General features: G+C 40.4%; 2 protein-coding genes across 2 annotated transcripts in view; both read left to right on the forward strand.

The window, feature by feature from the left end:
* LOC140923194 (uncharacterized) overlaps window positions 1–18,129 on the forward strand; it is a 162,755-nt gene extending 144,626 nt beyond the window's left edge. Inside the window, exons 3-4 of the mRNA XM_073373269.1 lie at window positions 10,899–15,190; window positions 16,135–18,129. Coding sequence (XP_073229370.1) covers window positions 10,998–15,182 — 4,185 coding nt within the window. The 5' untranslated portion in view covers window positions 10,899–10,997 and the 3' untranslated portion in view covers window positions 15,183–15,190; window positions 16,135–18,129. The remainder of the gene's footprint in view (window positions 1–10,898; window positions 15,191–16,134) is intronic.
* Window positions 1–19,726, forward strand: part of LOC140923205 (exportin-T-like) — a 148,736-nt gene that overhangs the window by 20,943 nt on the left and 108,067 nt on the right. The window lies entirely within an intron of this gene.

A 19,726-nucleotide genomic window follows, 5' to 3' on the forward strand; every position in this document is an offset into this window, starting at 1 on the left:
GTCATTTCGTTTTTATTTTTCACTTTTCCATTTTTTGTTTTTAACTTTTTGATTTTCACTTCGCCATCTTGGAAAAATGGAATAGTGAAAAATAAAAAAGAAACACTATGTGACCCCCCTGGGCTTCCGTACTCTACATCACCTGTTTAAGATCTTTGTTATAGCTTTTTTGTTATTTTGTTCAGACATACTGTTGATAACTGTTTATAAGATTTCACGCCTCGTATGCTGTATGAATTTTCATGGTTGCCTGCATTTTGGGAGCTATTTCTGGAAGCACTTACGTTTGTTCACAGATTGTGACTGAATAAATTAATGCAATGTTTCTATTGGTCAGTAAGTTTAAAATGATAGGAATGCTATTGAACGTTGTGCATGATCAGGTCCAAAATAGCTAACAAAAACCTATAACAAAAGGTTTCCCAACCATTCCATTGTAATTAACTATGGTGAAACTGAAATCTTAATCAAGGGAAAAATCCCTCATACAAGATTCATCTTTCACTTGGTAAAAGTTTTGATTGACGCTCAGGTAAGTTTTCTGCAGGTCCCGTTATTTTATTTGTAAAGGAAAATTCAATTGACTTTTTCACATAAACTTGTCTTATAAAGTATCATTTCCTCGTAGATCCTTTTGTCGTCACGAATCAAGGACCCACTGCTGTACTCTTGCGAACTATCAAGATTCGGGAATTTACAGCTGAGGTATGCATTTTTAAAATACGTTAGCTTCAGATACACCTCGATTAATTAAGAAATGCCTTTGGCTTTAATCGCTGTTAACTTTTCTGACGAGCTTTAGATCAGTCGAATTCGGTGCGATCGTTTATATTTCGAGATGGCAAGACACAATTTTCATCAGCTACCGTACCCTGATCGAAGAAAAATCAAAACGCTATGGCAGCCTACACTTCGGCGTCGTGGTTGTGGATTAATTGTGAATGCGTAGGAATAGTAAGAAATGATATTTTTCCGGATACCCTTCCGTACAGATACCCTTACTTTTCTTCTTTTCTGTAACAGACGAAATCTTAACTTTTTCACCGGAAGTCTGCTACAGTATCAGTCGAAATTGTTGAGACACTTTGTCATTTGCAAAGGGAGTTTGCATTAGATACTTAAGAATCTCATACCTCTGTGATTGCTGTAATTTGTTAATTCTACGCTTGTTAGTTATCCGTGTGTGATCATTTGAGTCGGTTAACTGCAAAACAGTTCCCTTCGATCGTACCTTTCGCTTATTTATGGTCTAAAAGTTTCGTCGTCGGTTATTAAATATTTCTTATTACAAACGATTTGTTTAGAAGAATTCCGTATGCTTTGAATGGTAGTTTTGATCCTTACGTAACAACAAACAAGGAACTGTACATACGGACAATGGAAATCCAGCGTTGTCAATGAATGAGGTTCTTAAAATCTAAGTTCTACAATGAAATTAGTAGCTTTTGTCTTTTTCGCTGTCGCTGCTTAAACCGAAAAATTAAAAACCTGCCAAGTATTCGAGAATCTTTATGCTTCAACTTCCGTTGTAAATTGGTGACCAAAACATTTAAACATCTTGCATCAGCAAACGAACTGAGTGGCTTGTACTTTTTGGTTCTTTGCTGCGAAGCCTTTGCTGGAGAAAATTATAACAGTCGAACTTCCATGTGCGATCATCTCACATAAGCGACAGTCTATCCAAAACTCGTAGTACCACCTTTTAAGAAGATAGTTAAATATTTTTCGTTGTTTTAAACCGATCCCGTAAGCAATAGCTTGATAATTATAGGGTCGAAGCCCCTCTCTAGGTATCCCTTATAGGGACGTGGACGCAATTGCCAAATCAAAGATGACTTGGGATCCCTAGGCAGGCAAAAGTACATAAGAGAAAGGAGGGGTGGCCTTAAAGTCTTCCTTTCCTTGCATGCCCTTAAGCACTGTAGCCACCCCTAAACCAGATTCTTGCTCTCTTTAACACTGAACGAGAAAAAACGTTATGATCCATTTGGGCGACGTTGTCGTTTAATTACCGGAATTGTTTACAGCGGGACCCGCTGGATCAACCATTACTTCTTTATAGCATGTTACGCCACGTAAAAACGTTATAACCCTTCCGCGCCATTAGAAAATTTATTTTCTTCAGTTTTTTAAGACTTTAATGTCAATTGTGGTCAAACAGAAGTATTAACTTGCTCCCCCACCCCCAACCTGGGGAACCCATGGTATTTGACTTGGTGATGTACGCGGAAAGGTGGGCATTTGACCACAGTGACTGCTATTGGAGTGTAGAACTTGATGGCATCTGGGATAAGAAGAGGATTGAAACAAATTGTCTCAATTTCATGTTAAACTATGTTTGGTGTCGTTAAAGTGTAATACCTTGATAAAATTATGGCGGGTATAGAAAATTGAAAAACTTGTGTCTTTTTCTGTTTCTCCTATTCCCTTTGCTGTTACCAAGCAAGTGGAAGGGGTCGGGTATATGGCATCACATCTGCAACAAAAGAGTCCATTTTGCTTCCAAAAATCTCCCACACACACTCATACAGTGTGAGCCACGTCAGAGGGTCAATCACAAGGCATATCAGTATTCAGCAGTTTTCGGAGAAAACCAGGAAGTATCAGATCAACTTCATCTGCGGAAGGTTCTATCAGTCTACAGCACCTGTTTTAAGATGATTTTTTACAGCTTTTTGTTATTTTGTTTAGAGATACTGTTGATAACTGTATATTAGATTTCACACCTCGTATGCTGTATAAATTTTCATGGTTGCCTGCATTTTGGGAGCTATTTCTGGAAGCACTTACGTCACTTTTGTTGACGTTACACGTAGCTTGATCAAAGTGAAACCATAGTTAGTAGAGGAGACTGGTTAGGAAGCCCGGCAAACATGAAAGTTGAAATTAATAGTGCTGTAGGTAATGTTGGAAGCTCCCTGACCGTGCACAATCCTTTGTTTTTTGTTCACAGATCAATTGTGACTGAATAAATTAATGCAATGTTTCTATTGGTCAAGAACTTCAGCGTGATAGGAATGTTCTTGAACGTTGTGCATGGTCAGGTTTAAAATAGCTTACAAAACCTATAACAAAGGGTTTCCCAGCCATTCCACTTTAATTAACTATGGTGAAACTGAAAGCTAAATGAAGGGAAAAATCCCTCATACAAGATTCATCTTTCACTTGGTAAAAGTTTTGATTGACGCTCAGGTAAGTTTTCTGCAGGTCCCGTTATTTCATTTGTGAAGGAAAATTCAATTGACTTTTGTACATAAACTTGTCTTACAAGGTATCGTTTCCTCGTAGATCCTTTTGTCGTCACGAATCAAGGACCCACTGCTGTACTCTTGCGAACTATCAAGACTCGGGAATCTACAGCTGAGGTATGCATTTAATACGTTAGCTTCAGTTACAACTCGATTGATTAAGAAAAGCCTTTGGCTTTAATCGCTGGGATCTTTTCTGACGAGCTTTAGATCAGTCGTATTCGGCACGATCGTTTATATTTCGAGATGGCAAGACACAATTTTCAGCTATCGTACCCTGATCAAAGAAAAATCAAAACGGTATGGGAGCGTACACTTCGGCGTTTTGGTTGTGGATTAATTGAGAAAGCAGAGGAATAGTAAGAAATGATATTTTTCCGGATACCCCTCCGTACAGATACCCTTACTTTTCTCCTTTTCTGTAACAGACGAAATCTTAACTTTTTCACCGGAAGTCTGCTACAGTCTCAGTCAAAATTGTTGGGACACTTAATTTGCCATTTGCACAGGGAGTTTGCATTAGATACTTAAGAATCTTATACCTCTGTGATTGCTGTAATTTTTTAATTCTACGCGTGTTAGTTATCCGTGTGTGATCATTTCAGTCGGTTAACCGCTAAACAGTTCCCTTCGATCGCCCCTTTCGCTTATTTATGGTCTAAAAGTTTCGTCGTCGGTTATTTAATATTTCTTATTACAAACGATTTGTTTAGAAGGATTCCTTACGCTTTGAATGGTAGTTTTAATCCTTACGTAACAACAAACAAGGAACTGCACATACGGTCAATGGAAATCCAGCGTTGTCAAAGGATGTGGTCCTTAAAATCTAGGTTCTTATACGCGGGTTTTACTGCATCGATAACCATCAATGAGTTCCCACCCTGGGGGGAGAAAAACTCCGAACTGTTTGCTTACTGATGAGCACGGAAAGTGAAAATTTGTCTAAAGGAGTAAGGGATTGGAAGGAAGGAGGGGAGGTGGGGGTGGGTAATTTAATACCATGGGATTAGTGGAGGATTAAAAACGGCAAACTGCCTCAATCTCATGTAATGAATTCATATCACCTTGATAAAATTTTAGCGGATATATGAAGTTGGGAGGAGTTTGAGGAAAAACTATCTTTCGCAATATTACGAGTTAAATTTGTCACAAGTCCGGTTGACAAGCAAGTCCCAAGGGTAGGACATGTGACAGCACATCTGCGACGTCAGTTGAAATTCCATTTTACTTCAGATCACACACAAAATGATTGAGCCTCGTTAGAAGGTCACTCAATCATCACGAATCATATCCGGCAGTGTTCGGAGAAAAACAGGAAGTCTCAGACCAACTTCCTCAGTGGAAGATGCCATCAGTCTACAGCATCTGTTATAAGATCTTTTTGTGACGTTTTTGTTATTTTATTCACAGAAATATTAATAACTGAATATTAGATTTAATGTGTTCTCTGGTATGTTTCATTAGTTTTCAAATTTTCCTGGATAGCTGCATTTTGGGAGCTATTTCTGGAAGCACTTAAGTTACTTTTGTTGACGTAATTCAGTTGATCAAAGTGAAACAGAAAGCTTAAATATAAAGGAAGGGAAAATCCCATAGGTTCAACATTTTCTTGGTAGAGGTTTGATTGTTGCTTCATGTAAATTTTGTACAAGTGCCTGTTATTTGTGAAGGAAAATGCAACTGACTTTTATACTTAACGGCTTGTCTTACAAAGTATGATTTGCTCGTAGATCCTTTGGTGGTGACAAGTCAAGCGAAGTATCAAGACTTGGGAATTTATAACTGAGGTACGCATTGCATAGGCTGAAGTTGCACTAAAATTCCAAGGTTCCTTTACCTTCCAAATGCATTATATATTATTTGGTTGTATACCTGCCACCTCTCACGCATTGTGCGTGAGTCTCACGCCTGCGGACTAAAGACATCAATCTCGTGCATCAAGGACAATTTAGCTGACAATTTCTCACGTCTGACTCGTAAATTACTCGTGCATACATGGCGATCAGCCCACTCTGTATACAGTTGAACCTCCATTAAGCGGCCAATAATCAAAGTCGCGAAATAATTTAATTTAAATAGTTTTATTTTTCTTTTCGGCAAGCGCGGAGCGCGAGAAAGAAAATAGAGAACATCCGTCAATTTTCTTCTTCCCCCACCCCTACCCCTTGCGCTAGCGGTCAATAAATCCCCCGTCGTTTATATTTTTAATGGCTTGGGGAGGGGTGCGTGAACAGGCTAGAAATAGTTGTAGAAAAAATGGGAAATTAAACCTCTTTTGAGCGGCCACCTCTATTAAGCCATCGCGGCCACCTTTCCAACAATAGTTTTTCCATTGTTGTCAACTCTATTAAGTTCCATCAAGAACTTGAAGCACTAAGTTTGGCTTTATTTTAAGAATATGATGAAGACAGTCCGAGATAGAAGGTGACAACCGATTGTGGACCAGTTAAAATAAGGTGATGTTTCTAGACCAAAGAATATGGTAACTTACGACATTGTGGCCACTTGCTACTCGTACTTGCTGGCCGAGGAAAGAAGAGCTTGCAACGATCTCTCATAAATTTTCATTTATAGCTATTTGTACTTCGCCCAGTCGAAGGTAAATACTATTGGCTAAAAAATGACGTTCCGAAAATCAAAGTTGATTCATAACAGGCGTGGCTGGCCTCTCCTGAAACACGTTGCTCTATATCGCAAAACCCGTGTTATGTGAGCGATCACCGAGCTCACTCGGAGAAAGAAGACCGGCAGAGGAAAAAAATCGCTTTCTCTTTCTGTGAGAGATAACTTACGTCTGTGTATGGTTTTCAAGCAGTTTACTCTGGGATAGGATATGTGAATACCGTAAATCCTCTATTAAGCCCCCCCTCTTTTCAGGGAAAGAAAGTTAATAAGTCCCCCCCCCCTCCCCCCTCTCTATTAAAGCCCACCCGAGATCCCAGCATCGCAATCAGGCGGTGTGTGTCACGACCCACAAAGGTTCATTGGTAAAACTGTTACTGTGCCTCATTTCAATCGTGACACGGTCGAGTTCGCATCTCGTAAGAGGAATGAATCAAACCCAGGGATCAAAACACTGCTGCCTATTCCGAAAAACATTACGGAAGAGAGCGATTTCGAGAATTTTCAAGATCTCATAGTGGCCTTAGATGCTTGCTATTGGCTTCACAAGACAATTTCACGAAGTTTATCGCGATTCGGAGACGAACGTACGATCTAGCCGACTTTGAGCGGCGACTAATTTCCTGCTTCTCATAAGATTTTATGTACTGTTTGGTTTATATGCATGTTTTTATCTCAATAGTGAAAGAGATCTGTAGTTCATACCTGGATTTGCTTGACTAAAAAAAAATTCGTCCATTAGAAGTGTTTATATATTTGATGGACTTTGTTACCGGCAAAGCAGGGGGAGCGCGTGCAATCAGCAAGGTGAGAAATCGTCTCTCATAACAATTTTATTTTCATCGACAAGTTTATATTATTTTGAAAACAGCGCCCGTTTGAAATCCTTATGCGCAAATAAATCTTCTATCAGGCAAGGGGAAAACAGACCGAAAGAGCCGAACAGCTGCAGCACAATCGGAATTTCACCGAAGCTACAGTCGCAGAAATAAACAGTGAAATAAACCACGATCTTGTCTGTGCGGTCATTGAAGTGAGCGCAGTATATCGAGTTTGTTATAAAGTAAAACCTAACCTCATAGTTTTAAAATCCTGTATGCTGTTGTCTGGATCTTCGATCATTAGTTTGTGTTTTGGTAGAGATCTTAATATAACAATTTATTCCCTCACATAAGTTTACACAAAGATTTGCATACACATAGCACACACCGCATGTAAATTATTTGAAAGTCACGCTTTCAGTTTCCGCACTGGGTTATGAAAAATGTTTTTTTTTCAAACGTTATTACAATATTCAAACTTATTTACCTTTTGTGGTTTAAAATAGAACAAACTTTTCCTGGATTTGGCGTTACTCGCTTCACGTCGGCATCCGCTTCGGCATGTTTTCTCAGCCCGTTTCCCGGGAGTTGTGCCACTTGGCTGAGACGATGTCTTAATTCCAAGACACTTTCAACGGCTCATAACGGGAAAACTAACAGGGGTAGACCCGGGTAGACCCCGAAATTTGCAAAGAAGAAAGGTTGAAGTAACAAGATGGCCAAAATAATTCGATAAAACCGCTAACAGTAACCAGCAATAAATCCAAGAAGAACGGCAAAAACAACACTCAAATCATCATGGCGGCCTGCACATGACCGAGTAATTCAAACTTGTCACAAACGCTCAAGAAAGCAAAATATTTCAAAGTAACGCAACTGCTATCAACATAAAGTGTTCCAACAACTTTCCACGGCGGTATAGTGTCGAAATTACCAACACAAGCTTGGAATAAAGCGAAATTTTCACCACATATACCTCTGAAAACGGCTCTTTCCGAGCGCGAAAATCACTCTACAAATGACGCATTCTGATTGGTCGAATCTTGTGACGTACACCGCCTGCATCGCAATAGTGGGATCACAGCTAACAAGACTGGCTCGGTTTTCGTATAATGGCAAAGTTGATTTTTGTTGCGTTTAACTAAGGTGCCGGGATCTCTGCAAAGCGAGCCAGTCTGGACTCAGATTTTACGCCCTCCCGTTGACCTCACCGATTTTTTAAAGCCCCCTAACACACACACAAAATTTCAGCACCCACCCCACACAAACACACGCACACAACATCTTAATACCACCTTCTCTATATTACATGAACTTCTGGCGTTATCCTTGTTCTCTCTACACAAATATTATCAAAAAATAAGCGAAAAACAATCCTCAACAGAGGGCCTAGACACGTTTAAAATATTTACAAGTATGTTTTCGACTATTGATAAGACTTTTAACAGGCACCACTTCATCTCAACACACTGTAACTACACTATCCCTTCATAACTAAATTAGCACTTCCACAACTACCTCACTGCAATACCTAAAATCACTTTTACCTCCCAAAGTAATTATTTCTTTGTTTCTTCATATTAAATTCTACGAGAAACAAGTTTCACTTAACAAACTACAGCCATTGTCTTACCAATTCACGTCCTATATAACTCCACGCCTTCCACTTCACGCGTCTCAACAAACCCCTAAAACATGCAACGCTACTGCACTACTCACACATTCCTATTACACATAAAAAAAATTCACACACGCCTAGTACATCGACGCCCAAATGTACGCTCCCACAGCGTCTTATTTTTTATACTGACGACCGGAAATACGTCTGCTGTTCGCAGGCTGACCATTTCCGGACAAGTGGTCTTATTTACGGACAAATAAACGTGGATGATTTTTAAAATCGCTTTATTCAAACTGTTTATCACTGTTTTTTGTAGTATACGTGCGATAGTTTCAGTGGTGCCTCTGATGTACGATATAGTCGTCGACTATACTGTACATCAGAGGCACCTCTGAAACTATCGCACGTATACTACAACCTTACAATATACGGGTTGCACACCAGGAGCCGATTGCTCCTGTTGCACATTAATGTCAAGGAGAGTATTGCGTTGTCTCACTCTAAGATTTCTCTAAGAACAGACAGGAAGCAGTATTAAAGATCAAATGCTGCGACTGCCAGGCTACTTACATTGGTGAAACCGGCAGAAACCTTAGCACGCGACTGACCGAACGCAAACAAGCGACGGGAAATAGTGACGTCAACAATCACATTTTCGATAACCATTTACAGACGAAATATCAAATCGACTGGGACTCTGCGACATGTATTACGTATCCTCAGACTACTATCAACGACCCACTTTAGAAAGCTGGTTTACTAACTGAGAACAAACGTCATTGAATCGTAGTCAACAGTTGCCGGCACCGTACAAACGACTTTATATGAACGGACTCAAGCAAAACTAATTACGAGAGAATGACTGGACAACGGACAATTTGACTAACATAAACCACTGTTTAACTGTGGCGATATAGACGGATGGAAAGTCAACTGTCCAATGACATTATGAGTCTTCATAGCCAATATTAAAATCACTATTTAACTGACAGACGACCAATGACATCGCGAAATTGTCCAATCAGATCAATAACCAGAGTTTCATACAGTCGAACCTTCCGTAAGCGAGCACCCAAAATGCAAAGACTTAGTGGTCGCTTACGTGAGGTGGTCACTTACAAGAATCGAACCACAGGGGGTCTCTTCCGAGAAGAGGTCTGGGCACATCTACTTTATGGAAGACAATTTATTGTATGCAATTTCTAAGTTACGCCATGTGTACTGAGTTCAATGTTGTTTCTAAAGTTCTTCGTACATGTCGTATATTCTAAGTAGCATAGTGCACACAGCGAACTACGGATCAGAGAATGCGTCAAGTGGTTGATTTTGGTCGCTCACTAGAGCTTAAAAACAATGGAAAATCATTAAACTTTCAGGACCAAAAAGTGGCAGCGGTCGCTTCAAGAGGTGGTCGTTTACTAGAGGTTCCAACTGTAAGGCTTTGACTGAGAAAGTTTTGGAGCATGAGTTTTGGATAGGCGGTCTCTTATGGGAGGTGGTCGCGTTAGGAGGTTCGACTGTACCATCAACTGACGTAATACAACTTATTTTGACTCTGAAGATGATTACCGCGCGTCAGTCAATGTCAATGCAACAGTCCTATTTAGTACTACGTCAGCCCTCGGATGATCATGTTCATCCTACTTATGGATCTACTTAAGAAAATAGGAGGGAAAAAAGGAAAAATCCTAAGGGTTTTCACACCGAGTTACGGACTTGAGCTGGAACCAAGCAGGGCCAGGGGCCTGAGGCTATCCCTATTATATATGAACCAAGCAAGCCTAAAATAATTGTAACTTTTTCAGTGTTTTGGTGGTAAAGAAATAGGTTTTCTTTTCAGTTGCTAAACACTTGTATTCCGCTACCCAGAGATGTTAACCCTTTGAAATAAGTTCACTTTCCCAAATTTGAGTTTTCTGAACTGATGTTTCCGTTGGCCTGGTTTGTAGTTTGTTGACAACAGATTTATTTTTTCAGTGGAAGGTAGATGAATGTACAATGAGTAGACAGACAATTTTTGTTATATAAACACCAATGAAATACCAAGTGAGCTTTCGCGCGAAAACTTGATATCTTCACATGTAAAAATAACATGTTATCTGTCACCGTTGCTATGGCTTCATAATAAACCACACCTTTGAGACCGAAAAAACCATTTAAGTGGAATGGTTTGGTATTTCATTGGTGTTTATATGATAAATAGAACATTACATGGTCGCTTGGAGATACAAAATTTCTCTTCTCCTGTTGAAAAAAAATATTTCACGAGTGAAATATTTTTCAACACTCGAAGACAATATTCGCATCTCCGCGCGGCCATATAATATCCTCTCAGTATATACACCATGTTTAAACAATGGTAAATCTGTTTCTTTGTTTGTTTGTTTTTTCATTATCACCAAACGAATGTTAATATTTCCCTTTTTTACAGAAGACCCCAGCCCGTCAAGTGATATTATACAACGATAAAAAACACGTAGAGGGATCCCTTTTTGAGGCAAATCAAATGCGAATGAGATAGACAAAACGAATAGTAAAGGAGCCAATAAATAAGCTTTTACTCCAGCTTTTAATTTTACTTTTCAGATCCTCTTCGTTATCGTACATAAAGAGAAATGGTATAAGCAGAAAAAAGAAACCACAATATGTGGCTGAGCTGAAATAGCAAAGCCAGCAAAAAAAGATATGGGAAACACAGCTATTAATGGTAATATTGGCGACATCTTTGTCAACTTTAAAGATTTCCAGCACGCCCTAGGCATCGCCCATCACAATCTTGGAGATTTCCGGAAAGCCATAGAGTACCATGAACGACACCTCAAAATTTCGAAAGAAGTGGCAGACAGGGCAGGAGAAGGAATAGCGTACTGTAATCTTGGCAACGCCTATTACAGTCTTGGAGATTTTCAGAAAGCCAAAGAGTACCATGAACAATCCCTCAAAATTTCGAAAGATGTGGCAGACAGAGCAGGAGAAGGAAAAGCGTACTGTAATCTTGGCAACGCCTATTACAGTCTTGGAGATTTCCAGAAAGCCATAGAGTACCATGAACGACACCTCAAAATTTCGAAAGAAGTGGGAGACAGAGCAGGAGAAGGAAAAGCGTACGGTAATCTTGGCAACACCTATGACAGTCTTAGAGATTTCCAGAAAGCCATAGAGTATCATAAACGACACCTCAGCATTTGGAAAGAAGTGGGAGACAGGGCAGGAGAAGGAAAAACGTACTGTAATCTTGGCATCGCCTATGAGAGTCTTGGAGATTTCCAGAAAGCCATAGAGTACCATGAACGACACCTCAAAATTTCGAAAGAAGTGGGAGACAGAGCAGGAGAAGGAAAAGCCTACGGTAATCTTGGCAACGCCTATTACAGTCTTGGAGATTTCCAGAAAGCCATAGAGTACCATGAACGAGACCTCAAAATTTCGAAAGATGTGGGAGACAGGGCAGGAGAAGGAATAGCGTACTGTAATCTTGGCAACGCCTATTACAGTCTTGGAGATTTCCAGAAAGCCATAGAGTACAATGTACGACGCCTCAAAATTTCGAAAGAAGTGGGAGACAGAGCAGGAGAAGGAGGAGCGTACTGTAATCTTGGCAACGCCTATTACAGTCTTGGAGATTTCCAGAAAGCCATAGAGTATAATGAACGACGCCTCAAAATTTCGAAAGAAGTGGGAGACAGGGCAGGAGAAGGAAAAGCGTACTGTAATCTTGGCAACGCCTATGACAGTCTTGGAGATTTCCAGAAAGCCATAGAGTACCATGAACGAGACCTCAAAATTTCGAAAGAAGTGGGAGACAGGGCAGGAGAAGGAAAAGCGTACGGTAATCTTGGCAACGCCTATTACAGTCTTGGAGATTTCCAGAAAGCCATAGAGTACCATGAACGAGACCTCAAAATTTCGAAAGATGTGGGAGACAGGACAGGAGAAGGAATAGCGTACTGTAATCTTGGCAACGCCTACATAAATCTTGGAGATTTTCAGAAAGCCATAGAGAATCATAAACGACACCTCAAAATTTGGAAAGAAGTGGGAGACAGGGCAAGAGAAGGAAAAGCAAACTGTAATCTTGGCAACGCCTATGACAGTCTTGGAGATTTCCAGAAAGCCATAGAGTACCATGAACGACACCTCAAAATTTCGAAAGAAGTGGGAGACAGAGCAGGAGAAGGAAAAGCGTACTGTAATCTTGGCAACGCCTATGACAGTCTTAGAGATTTCCAGAAAGCCAAAGAGTACAATGAACGACGCCTTAAAATATCAAAAGAAGTGGGAGACAGAGCAGGAGAAGGAGGAGCATACGGTAATCTTGGCAACGCCTATTACGGTCTTGGAGATTTCCGGAAATCCATAGAGTACAATGAACGACGCCTCAAAATTTCGAAAGAAGTGGGAGACAGAGCAGGAGAAGGAAAAGCGTACGGTAATCTTGGCAACGCCTATTACCGTCTTGGAGATTTCCAGAAAACCATAGAGTACCATGAACAACACCTCAAAATTTCGAAAGAAGTAGGAGACAAGGCAGGAGAAGGAAAAGCGTACGGTAATCTTGGCATCGCCTATGACAGTCTTGGAGATTTCCAGAAAGCCATAGAGTACGATGAACGACACCTCAAAATTTCGAAAGATGTGGGAGACAGGGCAGGAGAAGGAAAAGCGTACGGTAATCTTGGCAACGCCTATGGCAGTCTTGGAGATTTCCAGAAAGCCATAGCGTACCATGAACGACGCCTCAAAATTTCAAAAGAAGTGGGAGACAGGGTAGGAGAAGGAGGAGCATACGGTGATCTTGGCAACGCCTATGACAGTCTTGGAGATTTCCAGAAAGCCATAGAGTACCATGAACGACACCTCAAAATTTCGAAAGAAGTGGGAGACAGGGTAGGAGAAGGAACAGCGTACTGTAATCTTGGCAACGCCTATTACAGTATTGGAGATTTCCAAGAAGGCATACAGTACCATGAACGACACCTCAAAATTTCGAAAGAAGTGGGAGACAGAGCAGGAGAAGGAAAAGCGTACGGTAATCTTGGCAACGCCTTTGGTGTCGCCTATTACAGTCTTAGAGATTTCCAGAAAGCCATAGAGTACCATGAACGACACCTCAAAATTTCGAAAGAAGTGGGAGACAGGGCAGGAGAAGGAGGAGCATGCGGTAATCTTGGCAACGCCTATCACAGTATTGGAGATTTCCAGAAAGCCATAGAATACCATGAACGACACCTCAAAATTTCGAAAGAAGTGGGAGACAGGGCAGGAGAAGGAGGAGCATACTGTAATCTTGGCAACGCCTATCACAGTATTGGAGATTTCCAGAAAGCCGTAGAGTACCATGAACGAGACCTCAAAATTTCGAAAGAAGTGGGAGACAAGGCAGGAGAAGGAAAAGCGTACGGTAATCTTGGCATCGCCTATCACAGGCTTGGAGATTTCCAGAAAGCCGTGCAGTGTCATAAGAACAGTATTATAGCCTTCGACCACATTAGGAGAAATCTCATATCTAACGACGAATGGAAGATCACCCTTAAAAGTACGTATGATCAGATTACTTTGAGGCTGTGGGAGCTACAGTTTAAGGAAGGTAAAGTCATCGAGGCACTTTTAACTGCTGATCAAGGACGTGCACAAGCTTTAAACGATCTTCTGGAGTTCAAGTATGGCCTTAAGGGGCTTCGCCCAGAAAAAGGAACATTTTGTGCAAGACCAAGTGACTTTGCTAGTTACTTACCACCAAATACAGCTTTCATGGGTATCAGCGAAGAAGGCATCGTTCTCTGGGTGAACGAGAAAGGAAGTGAAATCAAAACTAGAAGAACGGAGATTGATAGGTCCGTCGCAACCTATTTTCAGTCTCTATTGGAGGATGCATATAAAGAAATATGTGTAAGAGATGATGTTAATTGTGAAAATCGCTCATTAAGAAACCCAAGCGATAAAAAGCTAGCGGAAGAAAGATCCCCCAGTAAGCCAAGGTCTCACCCTTCATATTTTGAGACAAAGTCATTACAAACATTGTACAATGTTGTTATAGGCCCCATAAGAGACTTACTCGACGGCGATGAAATTGTGATTGTTCCAGAAGGACCTTTGTGTTTGGCGCCTTATGCTGCTTTTATGGACATGGAATCAAAGTACCTCTGCGAAACTTTCAGAATTCGTCTGCTCCCCTCGCTTTCTAGTCTTCGATTAATCCAAGACTGTCCAGCAGATTGGCACAGCAAGACTGGCGCTCTTCTCGTCGGCGATCCGTGGGTACAGGAGGTAGTTAATGAAGGAATTACGCCAGAGCAGTTAGAGTGGGCTAAGAAGGAAGTGCAGAAGATCGGGGAAATACTTCAAATTGAACCTCTCGTTGGAAAGCAGGCAACAAAAGGTGAAGTTTTAAGACGTATCTCCTCGGTTGCTTTGGTGCACATTGCTGCTCACGGTAAAATGGAAACAGGAGAAATTGCCTTGGCTCCAAACACAACGCGTTCATCCCCGATTCCAGACAAGGAGGACTATCTCTTAACTATGAAAGATGTTTTAGATGCGCAGATTAGGGCAAAACTTGTTGTACTTAGTTGTTGTCATAGTGCTTGGGGAGAAGTCAAATCTGAGGGTGTGGTCGGCATCGCACGAGCTTTTTTGGGTGCTGGTGCTCGTGCTGTTCTGGTGTCCCTGTGGGCGATCGACGACGAAGCTACTATGGAGTTCATGAAACTTTTCTACCAACAACTGGTCCATAGACGAAGTGCCAGTGAGGCCCTGAATAAAGCCATGAAATCCATGAGAGAATCTGTCGACTTTAGCGCAGTGAGGTACTGGGCGCCTTTTGTTCTCATTGGTGATGACGTAACGCTTGAGTTTGAAGGCATCAATTAAATAGCAAGGTATTTTGGAATATATTTAATCCTGGGATCATAATCCCTGCATTTGCAATCGTCATTTTAACTAGCAATTTTTTTTAACTTATCGGACAACGAACTCAACCGATGCTACGCGTAGCGTCGATCTGCATATCACAGGTCAAGTTGAGAGTAAGAAAGGAAACTTTGTTCCAAAATTTATTTCAAATTTCGTGATTTCTTTACATTTTAAAGAGACGGTGATCTTGCTTGAGTTCTCTCCGAATGATTGTAACTTACAGTCGAACCTGACGTATGCGACCACCCAAAATTTTCTGTCGCTTACGGAAGGTGATCGCCTAGGAGAGTCACCGGCTTCAGTTATGGTGCTCTGAGTGGAAACACCTAGGCATTTTTGGTGGATGGTTGACTATAAGATTTAATATTCTTACCAGTTGAAAGTCAGGAAAGTACCGTAAATCCTATATTAATTTCCTCAGGGACTTATTTATTTCAAGGACGTTTGAGGGGGTGAGGGGTGGGGGGGGGCTTATTCAATTAAGCGAATATCGTAGTGTCCATAAAGAACTAGAACACAAAGTGGAAAAGCTTTAGTTGGAGGTCATACGGCCGAAGAACAACAACCAGTTCTAGCCTTCAGTCCAGTTACAGTCGCGTGAACATTTAATACACCTATCATATACGTCTATTGGTTAAGAGTAATGGTATTTGGGCTTGAAAGAGAGAGAGAGAGGGAGCTCTCGCGCTTTCTTTCTTTGAAAAGGTTGGAGGGTTTGAAGAGGGGGGGGGGGGGCTTTATTAAACATTTTCGGTTGTAAGTATCGGTTAATCTACAATAAGGTTTCTCGTACGATGTGAGCTCTAGTTTTTGATGGTATTCTATGCTGGAAATGATTGACTCCGCTGGCTGAAATCACTATTGTTCTGCCAGCTTGCTAACGTTTCTCCTTACTTTTTTTGTTGTATAGGTAAGATGAAGAGTGCAGTGAAGCAGTTCCTAATTATCTTAAGTCGAAGACAGTTTAATTTTCATCACAATTACGCGGTAGAGCGTTCCTCGCAAGGATGGCAACTCTTCCTCTTGAAGAGAAAGGAAATGATGCTTCTTCTTTTGATTTATTTGTTTTCGTCACATTACAGGCTGTAGAATTTAGATAAATGTACAGGAAAAGACGGGGACGGGGAAGCCTGAACTGGAAGCCTGGGGCTTAGGTAGTGTCCAGGCTCCTCCTAGGTTAGTTTAAGTAGACTTACATTCTCGTCCCCAGAGCCTCCTAGGGGCCTGAGTACGAAAACCAGGACGCTCTTGTAGAAAATCAGAAATGACCGAAAGTCCTAAAATCTAGGACTTCAACTCCAAATCCTGTGTCCCCAGAGCCTCTTTGGTCTCGTGCTCAGGCCCCCAGGAGGCTCTGGGGACGAGAATGCTAGACTTAAAAAAGACTACGACGCGATTTAATAAAATCAACAACAGATTGCTAAGATACAGGAAAAAGGAATAGAATCAACATCAGTTACAAACAAAATTACTTTAAAAATAGGAGAAAGTTGAGTTGTATACAATCATTTAGAAATTATAAGGAGATTTGGTTGGATTATTATTAATAAAGATGGTCACATATTAACTAGAACTTTTTTCGATAGAAGGTCACATTTAAGGGAAAATTTAAAATTAGCTAGACCATGTCATGGTAGTTAAATGTTTGCTTAGGTCCAGTTTAAACGTCGAACTTTCTCATATGCAGAATCTAATGCATATATTACTAATATTTGTTTTCACTTGTAAGCGTTTTAGACCGTTGACATCATGAAAATGAATTGATGTCCGTCTAATTAAGTTCGACATCTGAATCAACCGTCGAATGACTTATCATTTTTGGGTCGACCTAAATACTATTAGGTGTTAAGTTTGGTACTTGAAAAGATCGACGTTTGAACCTGGAGAGTTCCAAAAGTGTGTGCATTGGCAAGATATTTTTAATTTTTTTAAAGGTTGTGCGAGACTTTATATGGGGTCGACGATTCTGAGCAAATTGAGTATTGTAATCATGAATGAAGAGAACCAGACGTGAAAAGATTGTCGAAGCTCGAAGGCAGTGTAAGGAGAGATTTTCCATGAATTCTTTATTTGCCGCGAATTTCATATCATTGACGTCGTTTTTTGTAATTCATATTGAAATTGCATAAAGATGTTTTAGCTCCGCAAAAAGGCTCGTGCCATTTTATTGTCTTTTAAGTTGCTTTGTGTCCGCTAAGTAATAATTGTAGAAAAGCCAACAGTGTTCCTTAACAAACAAAACTAATTGCTCGTTCTCTTTTCAGTTATAAACATTTTACTTCATTAATAACTTTTAAAAGGATAATTAGTTTCTGAATAATGGTTATTTAACCTCAGTCTATCTATCGTGATTTTACAACTGGACGACATCTATTCATAGGCCTTTTGTACTGGTGCCGCTTGTTTAAATTTGCAATTTAGCTGTCTATTTGCGAACAAATATTTCATTAAGTTGTTAGTCAAAAGAGGCAACAGGTGAATTTTGAATATGAAAGGTTTTGCTGTCTAGCTTGCAATTTTTTTAAAATAGATCGGTTTTTGTTTAAGGTGAAAACTTGCAATTAGTCTGCGCTTCTTTCTGTTGAAACAGCCGCTCCCTGAACTTGCATTTTCATTCATATTGTAAAATAAGGCATAAACGCTGTTTTGCTGACCTGGCCGTGAGTTCTTTAAATTTTCAATTCTTCAGACTTTCTAAAATAGCAACAGTATTAACAAAAGACTTCAGGTTAAAAATAGAGTCTGCATTTAGTTTTCAAAGTTTCTTTTGTCTTCATTGGTTGTAGAAATCATATTTAATATAAGTAAGCTAGTTTTTACTGTTTTTCGATTATTTTTGCTGTGTCCTTCCCGAGTTAATTATTGCCATTTGATCCGCTGAAGAATAAACGCTGTTGGAACCAAAGTTTAGTCCCGTTTAATCTACTGCGCTGTGTTTGCTGTACCAGTTAGTGGTTTGATCATATCCCAGTCCTACAGAGAAATGACGGTTCTTCGCCGAATGCGAGTTATCATTAGTTAAATTTGATCGTTTCAGTGTGGAAAAACCTTCCGTCACAGCAATAGATAGTAAGTTACATGTGATGACTTTTCCTTTTTCTTTTTCGTCAAGCCAATGCGAATTTAAAGTTGACATAAATACAAATCTGTGGACCCTAGGATTGACGATCAAATGCGTTGAACATCTTCAACTTTTCATGATCATAATATACCCCAAACACTAGCCTGCGTGACAGGCGCTAAAGGGGTGGAGGGGGAGGAGTGTAAGAAAGAGAAGAAGGGATCCCCTCTCCTTTTTTTCCTCTCTCCTTCTTTTCTTTCTTACTTCCCCCTCCCCCCTCTTTTAACGCCTGCTACGCAGGCTACCCAAATACTTATAATAAGGTCTGTTAATGTTAAGCCGTTCGACATTTCCCTTCCACAGAATGAAGAAAAAAAAAAAATGACAGAAAAGTCTCACAACAATCAGCCATTTCTTTGAAGTACGATTAAGTAACCGTTAAGAGAAAATTTTCAGGAAAGTTCTTTTCGTTTGTGAGTGATTTATACTTGGGACTTCGTAAGACATTAAAATGGATTAAGTCCTATCCTTGGCGCATGTCAACCGGGAGTGAGGACTTTTCCATTAATGTGCCGTCATGTGACGCTACCACATTTGTGCTGTGACTGTATTTTCTCTTAATGAACTTGCTCATGAATGCAAAAAGGCCACTGTTGATTGGCGTGCGTCGCTCAAAAACGCCTTTACTCAGGACAGTGTCTTTGTGAACCAACACAATCAGAACTTCCGGTTTCAAGTCAAAAAATGATTCCAAGGGAAAAGTTGACGGGTGGCAGCGATCAATGTACCTCTGGGTCGCGCTTTCGTTAAATAAAAAAAGTAAACACCTGTCAGGCTAATAGTTTTACATGATTTGCTCCTTCAGTGGACGGGGCTCCAAGGCTTCAAATCTAACACTCGCAATGATTTTTGGCAATTCACCATTACTAGCATGCGCTGGATTTTCATATTTTTTACCGAACAAAAGCACTGCTAGCATATTTTCACTTTTGGCTAGTTTTGCAGCACACAGCTGTTCCGAAATCAGTGCTACAGCCAAATTTAAGTTACAAAATCATTTTTTTGTTTGCTTATTGTCACTGGGACCTGGGTCTTACACGAAGTGACCCAGGACTTTTTCCTCAGGATTCAACGCATCCGCTTAAAAAAGCTCGGTTTTATACGATAACGAAAACGTCCGCGTGTGAGTTTTCGATATTGATTGAGTTTTTGTAGTAAAGCTGCCAGACAATGAATTATGCTGTCTTTGAGTTTCTATTCGAAATAAGGCCCCCAAGGTACTTCTTGGAATTCTTGGTGGGGGTTTGCGCGTCCAGTTCTCCAAATCCTGACCCTATTTTAGATAAAAAAAATTGTCATTTTTCACACCTATTTCATACCTGGCCTCTAAAATCCATACCTGTTTTCAAACCTAGCCTGAGAAATTATCAAGATCAATATA

This window comes from Porites lutea, chromosome 13, assembly GCF_958299795.1.
Source record: "Porites lutea chromosome 13, jaPorLute2.1, whole genome shotgun sequence".
In the NCBI taxonomy this organism is placed as follows: Eukaryota; Metazoa; Cnidaria; class Anthozoa; order Scleractinia; family Poritidae; genus Porites; species Porites lutea.